The 18,762-nt window shown below is 46.4% G+C and overlaps 1 protein-coding gene across 7 annotated transcripts in view; it reads left to right on the plus strand.

Moving 5' to 3' along the window:
* The window catches only part of Sag (S-antigen visual arrestin), a 46,099-nt gene extending 28,736 nt beyond the window's left edge, over positions 1-17,363 (plus strand). The window contains exons 10-16 of one of the 7 annotated variants that reach the window (XM_008838110.3): positions 1,296-1,368; positions 6,281-6,418; positions 7,702-7,779; positions 10,088-10,111; positions 13,227-13,282; positions 16,565-16,574; positions 17,134-17,363. In XM_008838110.3, coding sequence (XP_008836332.1) covers positions 1,296-1,368; positions 6,281-6,418; positions 7,702-7,779; positions 10,088-10,111; positions 13,227-13,282; positions 16,565-16,574; positions 17,134-17,239 — 485 coding nt within the window. In that variant the 3' untranslated portion in view covers positions 17,240-17,363. The remainder of the gene's footprint in view (positions 1-1,295; positions 1,369-6,280; positions 6,419-7,701; positions 7,780-10,087; positions 10,112-13,226; positions 13,283-16,564; positions 16,575-17,133) is intronic. The other 6 variants (XM_008838113.3, XM_029565956.1, XM_017799393.2 and 3 more) reach the window with 6 other exon arrangements.
* The last annotated feature ends 1,399 nt before the right edge of the window (positions 17,364-18,762 follow it).

Raw genomic sequence — 18,762 nt, forward strand, 5'->3', positions numbered from 1 at the left:
TGTATGTGTGTGTGTGTGTGATAACACACATGTGGACAACCTGCAGGAATTCCTTTCCTCTGCCACCGCCTGGGTTCCAGGCATTGAAGTCAAGGTGGCAGCCTTGGCAGCAAACACCTTTATCTGCTGAGCCATCTCACCAGCCCATCTTTTTTTTTCTTTCTATTTTCATATGTGTGTGTTTGTGTGTGCGCATGCACATGTGTATATATATATATATGCATGTTCACATGTGTGATTACACGTGTGAGTACATGTTCATATGTGTGCACGTGGGTGTGGAGGGCTGAGGTTGATGTGAAAAATCATCCTAAATCGCTCTTCTACCATATTCGTTGAGGCAGGGTCTTTCAATCAAACCCAAAGCTCATGGAAATGGCTAGTCTCACCAGCCAGTATGTTCTGGGGATCTAGCGCCTTTGGAGGCTAGAATTAGAGGCAAGCCTCTATGCCCACCTGGCATATAAGTGACTTCTGAAGATGCAAACTCATGCTTGCTTGAGGGCCAAGCGTTTTAACTACCAAGCCACCCCTCTGGCCTCTAGCCCATCTTTTTAATCTTCACAGCTTTTCTATGCAATTACCCCATTTAACTGGTGGGAAAACCGAGGCTTAAGGAGCTAAAGATTTTACCCTACAGGGGCTAGAGAGATGGCTCAACAGTTAAGAATACTTGCTACTCTTGCAGAGGACCAGGTTTGGTTCCCAGTAGCCACATGGTGGCTCACAACTGTCCCTAACAATAATTCCAGGGGATCCAACATCCTCTTCTAGCCTCTACAACATACATGTAAGCAAAACAGTCCTACACAAATAAAGTAAAATTAGAAAAAAAATTTACCCTAAATTGATGGCTGAGCAGAGATTAGAGAGAGCCTAAATAGACAGGCTTGCAGGGCCCACCTTCCTGTCTACAATGTTACACCATGAATTGGTCCTGTGTGCAGGATGCTAGAAAGCTTGAAGACTGGGAGGGCCATGCTCATTCAGTAAGATGCAGGGTGGTGGAAAGGGCCTGGATTTGTAGAAGGAGAATAAATGGTAAGTAAAAAGATGCTGAAAGACACTGAGCCTTTAGATGAAGACACCCAGGGCTTGGAGGAGACGTGAGGCTCCCCAGAGCTGTGTCTCAGAGCCCCAAGAGATGGGGGCAGAAGTTGACTATGAACAGGTTATCAGTGGAGGGCCCGAGGCTAGATCATGTAGTCCTGCTACATCCCCTGGAAGTCCAGGAGGGACCGAGTGCATGTGCAAGAGGGCTCCACAGATCACCCCACTCTGCCTTCCCTTCACAGTGGAACAAGTGGCCAATGTGGTTCTCTACTCCAGTGATTCTTACGTCAAGCCTGTGGCCACAGAGGAAACACAGTAAGTAGCAGCTTCCTGTCCACTTCCTGGGCAGCCCACCCACCTTATCAGCTTCCTCTTCTGAAGAGAGAACTAGAATACCCGTCCAGGCACCCAGCTGTCTGTTTCCTTCCCCTTTTCTCCAAACAAGCCCAGCAGAGCAGGTCAGCATCTTAGCTGTGCGTTCACCTCATCTCCCAGCCCCATCTCTCATTCTAAGAGATGAGTCCACACAAATACAGGAGGAAATAAGGTAAATCAAGGTGGAAATATCACCGTGGGAGCAGCAGGGCCTCTATGTATCCTTGGAATGTGTAGTCAGGAATGGGGTGCTCTTTCTGAGCCCCAGAAGATGGCTTAATGAGCTGTCAGCCCAGGTTAGGACTGTATCTCTTTTTTAAAATATTCTATTTTCATTATTCTTATTTTATTTGTATGAGTGTATTGCTTGTATGTATGTGAGTGCACCCGTGTTGTACAATGCCCGTGGAGGTCAGAAGAGGTTTTCAGATTTCCCTGGAACTGGAGTTAAGGACAGTTCATAGCTGCCATGTGGGTATTGGGAATCGAACCTGGGTCCTCTGCAAGAGCAGTCAGTGCTCTTAACTGCTGAGCCATCTCTCTAGCCCCAAGACTGTATTCTTTAAAACTATTCTTTTTTTTGTCTTTTTTTGAGACAGGGTCTCCCTGTAGCCCAAGCAGCTGTTCTGGAACTCACTATGTAGACCAGGCTGGCCTCAAACTCACAAAGATCCTGCCTCTGCCTCCCAAATGCTGGGATTAAAGGCGTGCACCACCATGCCCACTTATTCTTTTTTTTTTAATTTTATTTATTTATTATTATTATTATTATTATTTGGTCTTTTTGAGACAGGGTCTCCCTGTAGCCCCAGCTGTCCTGGAACTCACTATGTAGACCAGGCTGGCCTTGAACTCACAGAGATCCACCTGCCTCTGCCTCCTGAGTGCTGGGATTAAAGGCGTGCGCCACCACACCTGGCTATTATTATTATTTTTTTTATTTTATGTGTATCTGTGTATTGCCTGCCATGTGGGTGCTGGGATTCGAGCCCAGGTCTTCTGCAAGAACAGCCAGTGTTCTTAACCGCTGAGCCATCCCTCCAGCCCCCCAAATTATTATTCTTTAATTACATGTATGTGGGGGGAGTGTGTGCATGTGAGAGCAATGCTTCTAAAGAGGCCAGAAGAGGGCATTGGATCCCCGGTACCAGAGTGGCATTGGATCCCTGGTACTGGAGTTATAGGCTCACAACTGCTAGGAGCCAAATTTGGGGTCTCTGCAAGAGCAGTACACACTCTTAAAACTGGGCCATCTCTCCAATCCCTGTTTTGTTGTTTTTGATCAGATTATTTTTTGAGAGGCTCACTATGTAGCCCTGGCTGGCCTGGAACTCTCTATGTAGACCCAGCTGACCTCAAACCCATGGAGATCCCCCTGCCTCTGCTTTCCAAGTGCTGGGATTAAAGGCATGAGCCACCATAACCAGCAAGATAGTTTAATATATGCTTAAGAGAAAGAGAGGTGCTTGGAAGGAGACACAAATTGCAGCCCGGAGCATGGGTATGGGCTCTCCAGAGAAGAGTGGCAGAAAGTAAAACACAGCTCAGTGGGAGTGCCGGCTCCCCTCCAGAGAGCCTCCTGGCTGTGTCTTCTGATCATCTCTCCAGTTTGAAAGTCTTCTACCAGTGACAACTCAGCTATAAAAAATGGATCCATTCATAGCCCATTGTGGATGACTTTTCTCCCTCTAGTAGAGTCAAAGCCCAAAGAGAATCTTCAGTAGATACTTTGTGAGGGCCTAAGAGGCTACCAGGTTTTGCTTTGTGCTAGGTCACCAGATTCACTTACAGGCTTGGTTGTGGGGGTGGATTTGTATCTCTTTGGGAAAATCTTTTCACTTTGTCTGGTGCTGTTGTATACAAAAACAAAACAAAAAACATTACTAGGGTGACAAGAAGGTTGGGGTGAAGGGGGGCTGGTGAGGAAAGAAAAACTGAGTCACTGAGACCACATTATATATTTAAAAGGCAACTTTAGAGTAAGCTATTACTAAAAAAAAATCAGCCTTAAGTTTAAATATTTTACTTATTTTTTTTTTAAATGTGTACAATTGTTTTGCCTACATATAAGTGTGCCCCATGTGTGTAATGCCTACAGGAGCCAGAGAGGGTAAGATCCCCTGGAACTGGAGTTGCAGATTGTTGTTAACTGCCATGGGGGTGCTGGTAACCAAACCCAGGTCCTTTGCAAGAGCAGTCAGTGCTCTTAATCACTGAGCCCCTCAGCCTTAAGTGTAAATGTAGGTCTACTGTGGGGGTAAGCAGGAGAGAAGCACAACTCATGGCTGCCTTCTTTATACAAGGCCTGGAGTCTGTTCAACTTTTGGTTCAAGGGCTGGGGAGTCTTGGTCCAGGTTGACCTTTTGGCAGATGCTCAGTAACAGTGCAGCAAATAGTCCCGAGTTTTCTCCTGATACAGAACCTATTATCTGGTTTCCTTTCAAACCTTTGGGTGTCTTGGATCAAATGATTCCCAGGAGACAGGAAACCATTCTGAGATTTCCCTGAGGGGAGGAGAAAGACTAGAAATGGATCCAGATTTTTATTAGCAGTTATACTGATTAGCTTTTCATTGCTGTGACAAGTACCTAAAGAAACAAACTTTAGGAAGAAAGATCTGTTGGTTCACAGTTTTGGAGGTTTTAGTCCATTGTGGATGGACAGGCAGAGCAGCTCATGTCATGGCAGGTGGGAAGCAGAGAGAATGTCTGTGCTGGCAGGCTTTCTCTCCCTCCCTCTGTTACTCTACCCAGGCTTCCGGACTATGTAATGTCACCACTGATATTCAGGGCAGGTCTTTCCCCTTCGGTTAATCGTCTCAGAAACTGTTCTCATAGACACATTCGCAGATGTGCTTACTAATCTCCTAGGCACTTCTCAGTCTCATTCAGTTGATAAGATTAGTTATCATAGTGGCCTCAGGCTAGAGGTCACTCACAAGGCTACAGATCCTGAGCCACTGGTCCAGACCCCACAAGTCCTGGGGTTCTGGTGGGTAGGTCTCCTCAAACCAGGCCAAACTTGACTTCTAAGCTGCTGCTTTCTGTGTTGTCTGAGATCTCAAGGGCTCTGAGCACAGCCCTGGGGACTTGGCACAATCCATCAGCAAATTCTGCTGCAGTAAAGGTCATCACCCTAGCTCCCAGGAACCTCTTTTGATGGCAGTCAAGCTCATGAGAGAGATTCATCAAGACCCAGGTGGAAGGATGTGAGCCATTCTGGGCTCAAACAAAACTCTGCAAAGAACTTCCTGTATTCACCAGAGGCAGGAGAAGTCACAGCTGTTTTAAATTCCCCAGGGACAGCAAACAGGGAAGTCCTTCCCGTAGGAGGCAGTTTCAAACTTCCAGATGTCTTGGAACTTGTCCGGGAAGTTGTGCTGATGCTGGCTCCCAGCCAGTGTTTGCAGGCCACACCCTGTTTTCTGCCCTTATCCCAGGCTTGGTGCCTGATATATGTACTGCTGAGGCAATAATCCAGCTGAGGTGTTGCTTTGGGATCCTGGGAATGCTGTGTTCCCAGCTGGGTCCCAGAACTGGCACAAGTTTCCTCTCATGTAGCAGACCTTGCAAAACCTCACAGAAGCCCCAGTAGAGAAAAGACACGTGCAGCTTTGAACAAAAGGCATTCTAGTCAGATGGGTCACAGCGGAGCAGGCCACCATAAATCACATGCTGACTGCCCTGCTAGGGACAGCCTTTGGCTACAGTGGTCCTGCATGGCCTTCTTATTGCCATTCACACAAAGGCTCTGCCGTTCACTGTGGGCGTCAGAAAATCTCAGGAGGAGACTAGCTGGGGTCTCAGACCTTTGGATTAGTTGGTCTTACTTGATTTTTAGTGTTTTGTTTTGTTGTGGTGGTTTTGTTTTGGTTTTTGAAACAGAGCTTCACTCTGTAGTTCAGGCTTGTCTAGAACTCATGAGTCTCCTGTTTCAGTTTCTTGAGTGCTGGGATTATAGGTGGATGCTGGCTGTTGGTTTTATTTAACCCGAGAATACCTTAGAAATTCAGTCATTCAGAGCAGACTGAGAGGCTTAAGGAAATGTCCCAAACTCTGTGTGTCTGTGTGTCTACATGGATAGGTGAGCTTGCACATGTGTGTGGAGGTCAGTCAGAGTTGACATTTAATGTCTCCCTCAATTGCTCTCCACCTTATTTTGTTCGTTTTCAGGTGTCTGGCATGCACACATGAATGTAGGTGCACAAGGAGGCCAGAAAAATTGGCTCCCCTGGAGCTGGAGTTATAGGCAGTTGTGACCTGCCTAAATTGGGTTCTGGAATTGAACTTGGGTCTTCCAGGAGAACAATAGTCATTCGTAACTGCTGAGCAATATCTTCAGCCCTTCCACTTTATTTTCTGAGACAATGTCTCTCACTGAACTTGTTTTTTATGTTGTTTTTTTCTTTTGAGACAAGATCTCCCTGTGGCTCCAGCTGGCCTGGAACTCACTGTGTAGACCAGGCTGGGCTTGATCTCACAGAGATCCACCTGCCTCTGCCTCCTGAGTGCTGGGATTAAAAGTGTGTGCCACTATGTACGGCCCTCTCAGTGAAGCTGGAGCTCAACAATTCAGCTTGACTAGCTGGCCATTGAGCTCCAAGGATCTGCCCGACTCCAGCACCTCAGGGCCAGGATTACAATGCTCTTGGCAATGCAGTCCCTTGTGCATGCCCAGCAAGTACTCTGAGCCATCTTCCCAGCCTTGAAATGTCGTTGTCAGGCTCTAGAGTTTTCATGTCCTTCTGTGCAATATGGGAATTTGACTGGGAAGATGCTCTGTGATAAATAGGATCTCATGAGATTGGTGGTGAGCTTGACAGCTAAAAATCTCTCTGTTGTTCTTCCTCAAGAGAAGAAGTGTCACCAAACAGCACTCTAACTAAGACACTGATGGTGATACCCCTGCTGGCTAACAACCGTGAGAAAAGAGGCATTGCACTGGATGGGAGGATCAAGCATGAGGACACAAACCTGGCCTCCAGCACCGTGTGAGTCCTAGAGGCTCTGTGAATGGGCCATCAGTGCAGACTGGTGCTGGTCTGCCCTGGGGGCTTACAAATGGGCACATCAGCAAGAGAGCCTGGTGCTGGTAGCACAGTGCAGATGCAGGGACCCCCCCCCCACAAGCCTCCAGTTCCTGCCCTGGTACAGTGTGGTGGTTGCCCAGGTTGACTCTGGGCATGGCCTTGTACCAACCACAGTGCCACAGCTTGCCTTCTGGGTGACCCGGCACAAGTACCTTGAGATCTTCTAAGAACCTCAGTTTCTCTGTCTGTAAAGTGGGGCTGATCACAGTTCCAATTTCACAGGCTGGTGATGAGGATTAAGTGAGGTGATGTGTGGTGCCTGACATTTAGGGAGTGCTCCAGAAATGCATCCAAAAGCACCCCATGTGGCGACTTTTGTCATTAGTTTCCATTTGGATATGCTTTAGATTTACATGAAAGTAAGATCTGGACTTGGGCAGAAGCTCTAGGGAAAAAAAAAAAAAAAAACTCTATAGCACAGCTAGCTGCTAGCTGCTAGCTGCCATTTCAGGCTTCCTGGGAGACTATAGGCTAGTGAACTTGGAGGGCAGGTGTAGGAGCCAAGACCCAGGCTGGAAACTTGCCAGATTTCTATGTTAGATTCTAAAGTGTGTTTGTGAAGGTCTGTCTGGGGGAGAATGACAGGGAACTGATGCTCTAGATAGATTTAGGGGTTCCGTGATCAGGTGTCAACAACTGCATGTCATGCTGCAAAGCTGTTTTATAGTTCAGAGAGTGGTTCATAAATGTTCACACCTCTCCACATCTTGGTGAGGAAGCTGTACTTGAACTCATTTTACAGATAAGGAAATTACCCCTAAATAGAGCCAGAATGAGAAACAACTCACTGAGGGTTACTGGTGAGTTAACAGGAGAGCAAGGTCCGCTCCTCACTGGCTTTCCTGCTCGGGAAGATGGAGGGAGCTACTCAGAAGCTACTGGGATGGTGGTCAGTGCAGGTCAGGAAGAGGAAGGGAACAGGATGGGGTACCCTGGGGGCCAGATGAGTGAACATTAGTGGAGAACAAACCCTGAGATGGTGGACGCATGCTGCGCCTGTGTGTATACCACAGGGGAGATGTAGGAGTCCTGCTTCCTATCCCCACAGATGTGTAAAGTTCTAGGACATGTGGTCAGCTGTGGTACTCACCAGTTCCAAGACAGCATCTTTTGGATGGTATGGGGACAGGGGGCTCTGTTTCCCGCTGCTGTCCTCATCTTTCTCCTTCTTTCTGATTGGGCAGCATTAAGGAGGGCATCGACCGAAATGTCATGGGGATCTTGGTGTCATACCACATCAAGGTGAAGCTCACAGTGTCAGGGTAAGTGTCTGGTGGCCTGTCTTGGCCTTGGATAGTCTGGACTGTTTCTCTCCTGAATGACCAGCAGGCAGATGGCAAGGGAGGCGGAGAAGTCCACTGAGTTGTTATGCCAGCTTCCACAGTTCTGTTGGAGGGATTGGTGCTGGAAAAGCAGACTGCCACGCACACATGTTAGTGCGCTGAGTGAAGTAGGTGTGCATTCGCAAACACCATGGAGGCTGTGGCAAATCTGACAGTTAATTTAGTTTCCAAAGTTCAGAAAGAACAGCAGCTGCCTACTGAACTCTCTGTAAATCTTCCTTTATTTGGGTTGGGTGTTGGTGCCTCTTGCCTGTAATTCTAACACGTCAGAGCTGAGGCAGGAGGATTAGAACCATGGCTAGCCTGGGCTACAAAGCCCTGGCTGTGAGCCCCATCACAGAATAAACCAAATAAACTGAATATGATGGTGCCTGTAATTCCAGCACTAGGTAGGTAGAGACAGGACGTTCTGAAGTTCAATACCATCCTTGGCTACCTAGCAGATTCAAAGCCAGCCTGGGAGACATGAGACCCAGCCTCCCCAACAAAAAAATCAAGTAGGGTATGGTAGCACATGCCTGTAATCTCAGCACTTGAAAGCAGAGCTGGTGAATCAGGAGTTTAAGGGCATCTTCAGCTGTGTATGGAGGTTGAAGTTAACCTGGGCTACATAGACTGTGTCTCAACAAACCAAACACACACACATACACACACACACACACACACACACACACACACATACATACACACACACACATACGCATACACACACACACATACACACACACACATACATACACACACACACATACGCATACACACACACACACACACACACACACACGCACACAATCTTACAAGCTTGAGTAGAGCATACCTATAATCTCAACACTTGGGAGGCAGAGGCAGGAAGATCACTGTAAGTTCCAGGCCAGTCAGGACTACAAATGAGACCTTGCTTCAAAAACAAACAGAATCTTTACCTGCATTTTAGACTTATCTCTCTCTAAAAGACAAATCCATCCTTCCTCTGTTCCTTCCACAAACATGTAATCACAGAGTTGGGAATCTTTGTTTCATGCTGATATCCAGAGTTCTAAAGAAAATATTTTCAATTTTTTAGTGAAATCACTATCTATAATCTCATCAAAGGAAAAGACTTGAATTCTCATTTCCCTTCCAAATTCCATTGTCAAAGCCTCTGGCCTTTTCCCCTGATGGGCCTGTGTTGGCTTGGTCATGCAAGTCCCCACAAGTGTCCGTATTCTAAGTAGGTAGAAGTTCTCCCCATTTTTTCGGTCTGATTTGGATATATTTTTAGCACAGTGTTATGTTCCTTGTGGTTTTCGAATGGGATGGGGCTGCCTTCCCGTTTCTCTTCCAGGATCTAAAACCAGGGTGGAGTTCCAATTCATAGTCCAAAAAAGGAAACATTGTGGGTCTCTATATCTTTGCGTTCTATATCTGTGATTTCCACAAATCACAGATTGAAAATACTTGAAAACATTGTCTGCACTGGATATGTGCAGACATTTCACCTTATTTATCCCTTAAACAGTATAGTCCACTGACTGTTAGGCATCTTGAGCTAGAGATGATTCAGAGTACAGGGGAGGATTGTGAAGGTCATTTGCAAATGCTATACTGACTTCTAGAAGAGACTTGGAACACCCTCACGAGGGTCCTGTAGCCAATCTCCCAGGGACACCAAGGGACAGCGACAGCCTTAGCCAGCACTTCCAATGACTTCTGTGACCAAGAAATTATTTTTCCTTTTTTTTTTTTTTTTTTCTTGAGAGAGTTTCCCCTATATAACCCACAGTGAGAGACTCATTTGCAATCCCACCACCCCAGCCTCCTGAGAGGGCTGAGATGGCAGGTATGTTCCACCACCCCAGAGTGGCTGAAAATGTCTGATTCTAGGGTTTGTTTATTTTTGAGACAGGGTCTCCCTGTAGCCCCAGCTAGCCTGGAACTCACTATGTAGACCAGGCTGGCCTTAAACTCACAGAGATCCTCCTGCCTCTGCCTTCTGAGTGCTGCGATTCTGGGACTTATGCTTGAACCTATCTGTCTCCACTTCATAAGTTATCTCTGGAGAAAGCAGGCAGCAGAGGGGAGGAGTGATGTTGAGGGTAAAGGATGCGGGGGTCCTGGAAGTTCAGCCAAGGAGTGAGAGCCGTGACTACTGGGTTGGGGTCAGCTCTGTGCTGCCTCCGAGCAATGGGGTATGAAGTTACATTATGCTGGGGACAGTCACCACAGCTGTTTGTTTTGTGTTTTCTAGCTTTCTGGGAGAGCTCACCTCCAGGTAAGCCTCCTCTCTTCTCCACTCAGCTCCCAGCAAGCTAAGGGCAAGGATCTTGGAACTGAATGGAAACTGGTTAAACCTGGTTTCTGGGCAGCTGTGCTCACAGAGCTGTGAATGATGCTATCGATGAGCTCTGGTTCTAGGTGTGCTGCTAGAGGCCTAGCCAGTGGGCATGAGGCTGGAGACCATGGGCCTGGATGTGGGCAAGGGCACACACACACACACACACACACACACACACACACACACACACATACCAGGTGCTTGGTTTCTTTGTGTGTGTGTGTGTGTGTGTGTGTGTGTGTGTGTGTGTGTTATAAGCCACATAGCATGAGGTTTACCATTTTAACTATTTTCAAGTGCACAATTCAGAGGAGTTAAATACACACGCAATGTTTTACAACAATCACTACTACCTAGGTCCAGAACACTTTAGTACCTGGAAAAGAAACCTAGTGCTAGGCCAACGTGGTGGTGCACGTCTTTAATCCCAGCACTTGGGAGGCAGAGGCAGGCAGATTTCTCTGAGTTCAAGGCTAGCGTGGTCTACATGGTGTGTTCCAGGACAGCTGGGGCTACAGGGGGACCCTGTCGAAAAATAAAATCAGAACAACTCAACAAAAACCATATACTTTTCTGTTTCATGCTGCTTTTTGAGTGATCACTCTTTTTCCATCTCTACATATCCTGCCAACCACCGATTTGCTTCCTGTCTATGGATTTGCCTATTCTGGGGCTGGGCATGTAGCTTACTTTCCAGAGCATTTGCTTAGCATGCACAAAGCCCTGGGTTCAATTCCCAGCACTGCATAAGCTGGGTACGGTGGTGCATGCCTGTAATCTCAGCACTCCAGAGGTGGAGGTAGGATAATCAGATGTTCATGGTTATATTTAGCTACATAGTGAGTTCTAGGCTAGCTTGGGCTGACCCTGTCTCAAAAAAAAAAAAAAATTCATTACGTGGCCTTTGTAGTTGGCTTCTTTCACTTAGCGTAATGTTTTCAAGGTTTATTTGTGTTGCAGCACATAAAAGTACAGTTCAGTCTTTCTTATGGCTGAGTAATATTCCATTGTAGGATATACCACATTTTGTTTATTCATTTACTGGTGTTGACATAAAGATATAGCTCTCACCTCAAAGAGAATAGGAGATCATTTATTCTGGAGCTCAATATGTGTGATAGCAGCCTGGGAACACAGACTCGGGCACTCCACATACCATCATCCAACATAGTGACAGTCTTGTGAAAGGTTTTTTTATACTTAAAGAACAAAGAAACTCACAAGCCAAGGTATTTTTAAAATACATTGGTGGATGGGGCTGGAGAGATGGCTCAGCAGTTAAGAACACTGACTGCTCTTGCAGAGGACCCAGGTTCAATTCCCAGCACCCACATGGCAACTAACACCCATCCATAACTCCAGTTCTAGGGGAGCCTGATACCCTCTTTGGACCCCTATGGGCATTGCATGACACGGGTACATTTACATACATGCAGGCAATACACTTATACACATAAAATAAAAATAATAAATAAAAAAATACATTGGGATGGCTCAGCAGTTGAAAGCACTGGCTGTTCTTATAGAGGACCTGGCTCAGTTCCCAGCAGCCACACACACACACACATACACACATAAAAAAATACAAAAAATACATGGTGGCTAATGACTGTCACTCCAGTTCCAGGGAATCTGACACCCTCTTCTGGCCTCCGCAGGCATTGCATGACATGAGTGCACTTACATACATGCAGACAAGACACTCATTCACACAAAATAGAAATAAATCCAAATAAAATAAAACACATTGGTTGGAGCATCAGGTTACAGCAAAATGGGGAAATCTTTTCTGTGGGCCTCAGATGCCCTCTGAAGGCATTCTTAGGTTTTTGGTTGGTGGAAGCTAGGGTCTCTTCAGCAATTCCAAAACTGATCTAATAGTCACAAGATGTTACATCAAACACAGAAGTGGGCAATAAATAGCTCTTAAGGGGTAAAGCTAGCCCAGGATAATTTGGCCGCAGACCTGCAACATTTCAACTCCCCACAATCACAGAAATTCTAGTCAGTCCATCAGCCTTGCCGAATCTCCAACAAAGGTATGGCTTTTTTGGTCTGGGAACTTCAGTTCACAGTAGACACTCAAGCTGTTTCTACCTTCTGCTAATTGTGAATAGTGACAGATGTCATTTTTGTTCTTGTTTTTGTTTTTTTGAGATAGATAGTGTCTCACTGACCTGGAACTCACTATGTGGACCAATTTAGCCTCGAACTCACAGAGATCCGCTTGCCTCTATCTCCTTAGTACTGAGATTGAGGAGTGTACCACCACACCTAGCTACAAATTTCTTCTGAAGCATGCACAAAGAAGCAAGTTTGGAAATATTTGAGACAAGCATTCACCTGACATGGTCCTTTGCTTCAGCTCTTACCATCCTCTTCCCTACCTGGGCTATAAGGCTGGTTGCCCAATTTCTATGTTTGTGGGAGCTGGAATGTTGCAGGCTTGGAGCCAAATTATCTTGGGCTATCTTTAGCCCTGAATAGCCGCCTACCTCTGTTTTTGACACCACATGTCATCTAGACTGGTTCTACAGCTGGGACATCAATTGGTCAGCACTGGGTAGGCAGCAGGGGCTCCTGGGATGCAGGGGATAGCCTCTGCTCCCTTACTCCCTCTTCACCTTCCTAGTCATCCTTTCTCCAGATTTCCCTTCTGCTCTTTGGCAAGAGACACTGTACCCACCCTTGGTGTATCAGCTTCACATAGAGTTTTAATGTGTTCAGATGTACCTTGCTACAAATACAGATTTTAAAACTCTCCTTCCTTCGGGGTTTCCCCCTCCTCTTCCCACAGTATCCCAACACTGCACCTAAGATGCAGGGAGCTAAGAACACTGGCTGCCTCAGCCAGGCCTTAGAGGTTCCCATGCCAGGGAATGCATTGCAGATTCCTGCCTGACCACTTCCTCATCTGTTTTGTTTTCTTTTAATTCCACTGAATGGATCCTGGGTGAATCCTACAGCCCTGATTTTCTAAGTATGACATGTAATGTGTGCGTGTGTCTGCTTGTGTGTGCGCTCACTGGCTTGCATTCTTCCTTTCTTCTAGTGAAGTGGCTACTGAGGTACCATTCCGCCTCATGCACCCCCAGCCGGAGGACCCAGGTCAGTCACGCCATCATCTAGGCTGTCTAACAATTCACTGTTGGCAGATTTACTGTGTTCTCACCCCTAGTCTTTATTGACTGTACCTCTGAGCATGGGTGTCATCCAGAGTGACAGGTCAGCTCAGAAGGGAGAACCAGCTGACCTAACTGAGCTTGACTACCTCCTGTTTGTGTTCGGAGGGTGTAACATCCCTGCTCTCTCTTGGATGGGGTCAATCTCATGGGGTTTTATCAGTGTTAAAACAGATGCTCTGCTGTCCACAGATGTGGATTTAGGTCTAGAGATGATTTAAGGGACAAATCAATTGAAGAGTCCAAGGCTTTGCTTTTCATTTAGAAACAAAAGGCCTCATGTGTCATCTGGAAGCTTAACAGACATTCAGAAGGTGATCTGTGGGGGCTGGGGAGATGGTTCAGCACTGAAGAGCACTTCTGCTCCTCCAGACAACCTCAGTTCAATTCCAGAATCCCTGTCAGACGGCGAACAACTACCTGTAATTCCAGCTCCAGAGGAGCCAACACTTCTGGCCTCCGTGGCTTCAGGACTCATGTACATACACATACATACACATATGCATACATACACATGCACATACACATGCATATACACATACATACACAGATATTCACATACACATAGGGCACATATATACACATACACATGCATACATATACATATACACAAGTTTAAACAATAAAGTAAAATGCTGGCTCAGTGGTTAAGAGCACTGACTGCTCTTGCAGAAGACCCGGGTTTGATTCCCAGCACCCACATGGCGGCTATGAATCGTTCTTGACTCCAGTTCCAGGGGAAACTGATGCCCTCTTCTGACCTCCACGGCATTGCACGACACGGGTACACTCACAAACATGCAGGCAATACACTCATACAAATAAAATAAAAATTATAAAAATAAAATAAATCTTAGCCGGGCGTGGTGGCGCACGCCTTTAATCCCAGCACTTGGGAGGCAGAGGCAGGTGGATCATTGTGAGTTCGAGGCCAGCCTGGTCTACATAGTGAGTTCCAGGACAGCTGGGGCTACAAGGTTTTTTTTTAAAAAAAAAAAAAAAAAAAAAAAAAAAAAAAGACAAAAAATAAATAAATAAATCTTAAAAAAGAAGATGATATATATATTTGAAAGTAGTGATTGTAGGGGCTGGAGAGATGGCTCAGCAGTTAAGAAAGCTGGTTGTTCTTGCAGAAGACCCAGGTTTGAATCCTAGCACCCACATGGCAACTAACAACTGTTCATAACTCCAGTCCCAGGGTATCCGACAGCCTCTTCTGACCTCTGCGGGCATTGCACAAAAAAAAAAGAAAAAAATAAGTTAAAAAAAAGAAAGCAATTTTGATGAGAATACAGAAAATACTAGAAAAAGGTCAGTCTGGGTTCCTGACACCTCAGTTCACATGATTATCAATCCATTGACTCTTGTATGGATGTTTAAAGAGGCAATAGTTCCATAAGTCTGTGAACCTACTAAAAACTGTGCCACTGTCCCGGCAAAGAAGTGGATAGAATTCGAGTTCAAGGAATAAAGCCATGTGTGGTGTTACATACCAGTAATCCCAGTACTTAGGAGGCTAACTTGAGCTACATAGTAAGTTTTAGGTCAGGCTGGGCTACATAGAGAGATCATTGAGAGAGGGGGGGGGGAGAGAGAGAGAGAGAGAGAGAGAGAGAGAGATCTCAAATATCCCCTTGGGGAGAAAATACAGTCCAGTCATAAATTTTTTATTTATTTATGTTTGTATCACTAGAATGTTATTTTTAGCATTTACTTGGACTAATCAGGGTTCAATCCAGGGAAGAGATTCAAGCAGCCTTGAAAATGTGCTACCCGAATACTTCTTTTCCCCCTTTCTTTTTTGAGTGCTAGTGATGTACTCCAGGCTCTCACATGTGTTAGGCAAGCGTTCTAACACTGAGCTATATCCCCAGTCCCCAAAATACAATTTCTTTTAACTGTGCAAGATTTAGACACTTTCTGGTTCCTTTCAAGGACACTGAAAAGCCAGTGACCTGAGACATTGTGGTTATGCTGGGTCATTTTCTGGAACTTCTATTATTATTTTAAGATTTTATTTATTTTTGTGTGTATCAGTGGTCAGCTTGCATGTATCTGAGTGTACCATATGCATGAAGTGCCCATGGAGGCCAGAAGAGGGCATCAGATCCTCTGAAACTGGAGTCACTGATGGTTGTTAGCTGCCCTGTGGGTGTGGAGAACAAACCCAGGCTGTAAGCACAGCCAGTGCTCTTAACCAGAGTCATCTCTCCAGCCCCCATGTTATAGAACTTTAGATAGAGGTGACTTACTTTGGAAGAAGTGGCCTCTTTACATTCAACATTTCATAAAGTCAGGATGAAACAATGATCATTTGTGCTTGAGACTTAGAGAGCAAGTGTTGGTACAACTCACTCTGTGGTTGCAGAACTCTGATTTCCTGAGATTTTCAAGTGACTAAATTTCCTATCTTCTCTCTTCCTTGCCCACTTCCTGGCTCCCTGAGTCTACGTGGGCCAGCTTTTTGCTTTGGTTTGGTTTGGTTTGGTTGGTCGGTCAGTTTTTTGAGACAGGGTCTTCCTATAGCCTTGGAACTTGCTATGTAGCCCAGGCTGGCCTCAAACTCCCAGAGATCACCTGCCTCTGCTTCCTGAGTGCTGGGATTAAAGGCATGTGCCACCATGCCCAGCCCCAGGAGGGGTTTTGTCAGGTCAGCCTCCTGTTGTGCCTGGGGACTCCTACAGACATTCTTTTTCACCCTGGCTTCTAGAACCTAACTGGAGCCAGTCCTGTTGAAACAGGCCTGCCATCTCGCCACCAGGGGTTGGAGCACTGTGAATTCAAGGCCAGACTGGGCAACTTAGACCTTGTCTCAACATAAAAAGTATTAAAAAGGTTGGGTACTGGGGATATAGCTCAGTTTCATATCTTCTGGTTCTGGGTTTGATTCCTAGTACCACAGAATGCCTGGAGAGGTGGCATATGCCACTTGGGAAATAGAAGCGGGAAGATCAGAAGTTCAAGGTCATCCTCAAATATATAGTGAATCTGAGGCCAACTTGGGATATATGAGACCTTGTCTCAAAACAGAAGAAACTAATTAAATTAATTGACAGTAACCTCTCTCTTTCTCTCTGTCTTTGTCTGTCTGTCTCTCTCTGTCTCTCTCTGTCTCTCTGTCTCTCTGTCTCTCTCTCTCTCTCTCTCTCTCTCTCTCTCTCCCTCTCCCCTTCCCTCCCTCCCCTCCCCTTTCATTCTGGGCTCACAGCGAAGGAAAGGTAAGGCATCTGAATGCTTCCCTGAGCTTCTCTGTGTTTTGTGATTCCTCCCGAACCCCTCTTACAATGTCTGTCTATAGTCTGTGTCCCTCCACTCACAAGGACTGAAGTCTGTGCACGGATACACGGGATATGTCTCTTGTCCTCTCACTTTTTCTCTGGCTTTTGTTTGTTAAAAAAATCTTTAAAACAAAAAAGCATTAGTTGAGAGCCATGGCTTATGCCTATAACCCCAGCACTTGGGAGGCAGAGGCAGGTGGATCTCTGTGAGTTCAAGGCCAGCCTGGTCTACCTAGTGAGTTCCAGGACAGCTGGGGCTACAGGGAGACCCTGTCTCAAAAAAGACCAAGAAAACAACAACAACAACAACAACAACAAAAACACAAGAGACAGAAAACAACCGTGAACAGCCCTGAGGGGAAAAGCACAGTCCCCAGTCCATCCTGGGAACATGTCTGATCTGGATCTGTTACTTCAGGATCGGTGTCTAGTTTTATTCAGGATTCCATCCTCAGCTTCAGACTGTGCACTAACCAACATGTTCTCTGTTTTCTTTCAGTGGTCAGGATGAAAATTTGGTTTTTGAGGAGTTTGCTCGCCAAAATCTGAAAGATGCTGGAGAAGCTGAGGAGAGAGACAAGGGAGAGGTGGTCCAGGAGGGGTGAGGGTTAGCTCAGGTGCTTGGAAAGGACCTGTAGTTCCAGGCACCCGGAGTGGAGCCCCAGTTAACTTTGAGAGCTACACTAGATAGGGAAGTACGAACCTTCCTCCCAGAAATAAAATATGGTCTGCGCATCCTTTGGTCATGAGTCTGTGCATCCTTTGGTCAGAAGTTAAGCTGGTTGTCTGGGGCACTGGATTGTTGTCCCTGACCTAGAGGCTGGTACCTTTAGGGCATGTGGAGTTAAGGGTACTATCGAAAGAAAGGCATTCTGGAGAGCTATTCAGAGCCTCTATGCTTTCCCTTGTGGGGTCTGGGGGCGGGGGTCAAGAGCTTTCCAGGGTCTAAGGTGCTTCTCTGGAAACAACACATAGGGGTGAGTTTAGTTTCCTAACCAACCCTAGCTCCAGGGCCCCTAAAGAGGCTCCTAAGATAACAAGACAGAAAACAAGTATAGACAAAAATACCCCTACTGATTCCATTTAGGGGCCCAATCCCTGCTTGAGCTCTAGAGAGTTAAGTTTCTACTGAACACAAGCAACCAAGCCAGATGCAGCTAACACAGGGGGCCAGGAATAGAACAGAAGGGCCCCGGAGTGACCAGAAAACCAAGCTGAACTGAGGAAAAACCTGAGTTTCATGCTTGGTGTGGACAGACACTAGCAAGGCCCCAGAAACTCAGCCAGGGAGCTGGGCACCACCATCCTGTTGGCCATTCACAGACCTAGTCCCTGCTGCCTGGGTTCTGGATAGCAGCAGTTCTGGGGAGGGAGAACCCACAGCTAAGCTTTGGCCTGGTGGACCACCATCCCATGGTCAGCAGCGGCGGAACTAATTGATGCCTGGGGAAAGAGGTTTCAGACGGGTTTCCTGGTCAAACAGCTGATAGGAAGGGGAGAGGATGCTTGGGATGGGGTGGGAGGGAGAAATGGGAGCACTTCCAGGCCCTTTGAAGCAGGAGCCCCAACCACGTACGCAGCAGCCGGTGGGGTTCAGAGCTCTCAGTTGTCATAGAGGGGCTTGCGGAGTTCGGGGACAGGATGGACATGTCACCTCATCTGTGCTTTCAGAAAAGTGGGTAAGAGGGGTCATGGAGATTTCTGCACAATGCAACTACTAATTCAGCACACTAAGGCAGCGGTGTGTGTGCGTGTGTGTGATACCTAACAAAAGTAACTGAAGGAAGGACGATTTTATTTCGGTTCATGGCTTGAGGGGGATGAAGTCCATCGTGACTGGAGGAACACGTGGCTGCTGGTCATATTGCATCTGTGGTCACAGAGAGTTGAGTGTTGCTGCTCAGTTTCTCCTTTTCATTCAGCCCATGAGATGGTACCATCCACTGAGATGGTACCATCCACATTCAGAGTGAGTCCCCTGCCCTCAGTTAAACCTCCCTGGAAATGTCCTCGCAGACATGCCAGAGGTGTGTTTCCTAAGTGATTCTAAAATCCATCAAGCTGTCAATGAAGATGAGCCACTGCAGCGTGAATCCTCAGAAGAGAGTTTCTGATACCAAGAGCAGTC

Source organism: Nannospalax galili, unplaced genomic scaffold (genome assembly GCF_000622305.1).
Source record: "Nannospalax galili isolate Female #2095 unplaced genomic scaffold, S.galili_v1.0 scaffold1138, whole genome shotgun sequence".
NCBI classification, from domain to species: domain Eukaryota; kingdom Metazoa; phylum Chordata; class Mammalia; order Rodentia; family Spalacidae; genus Nannospalax; species Nannospalax galili.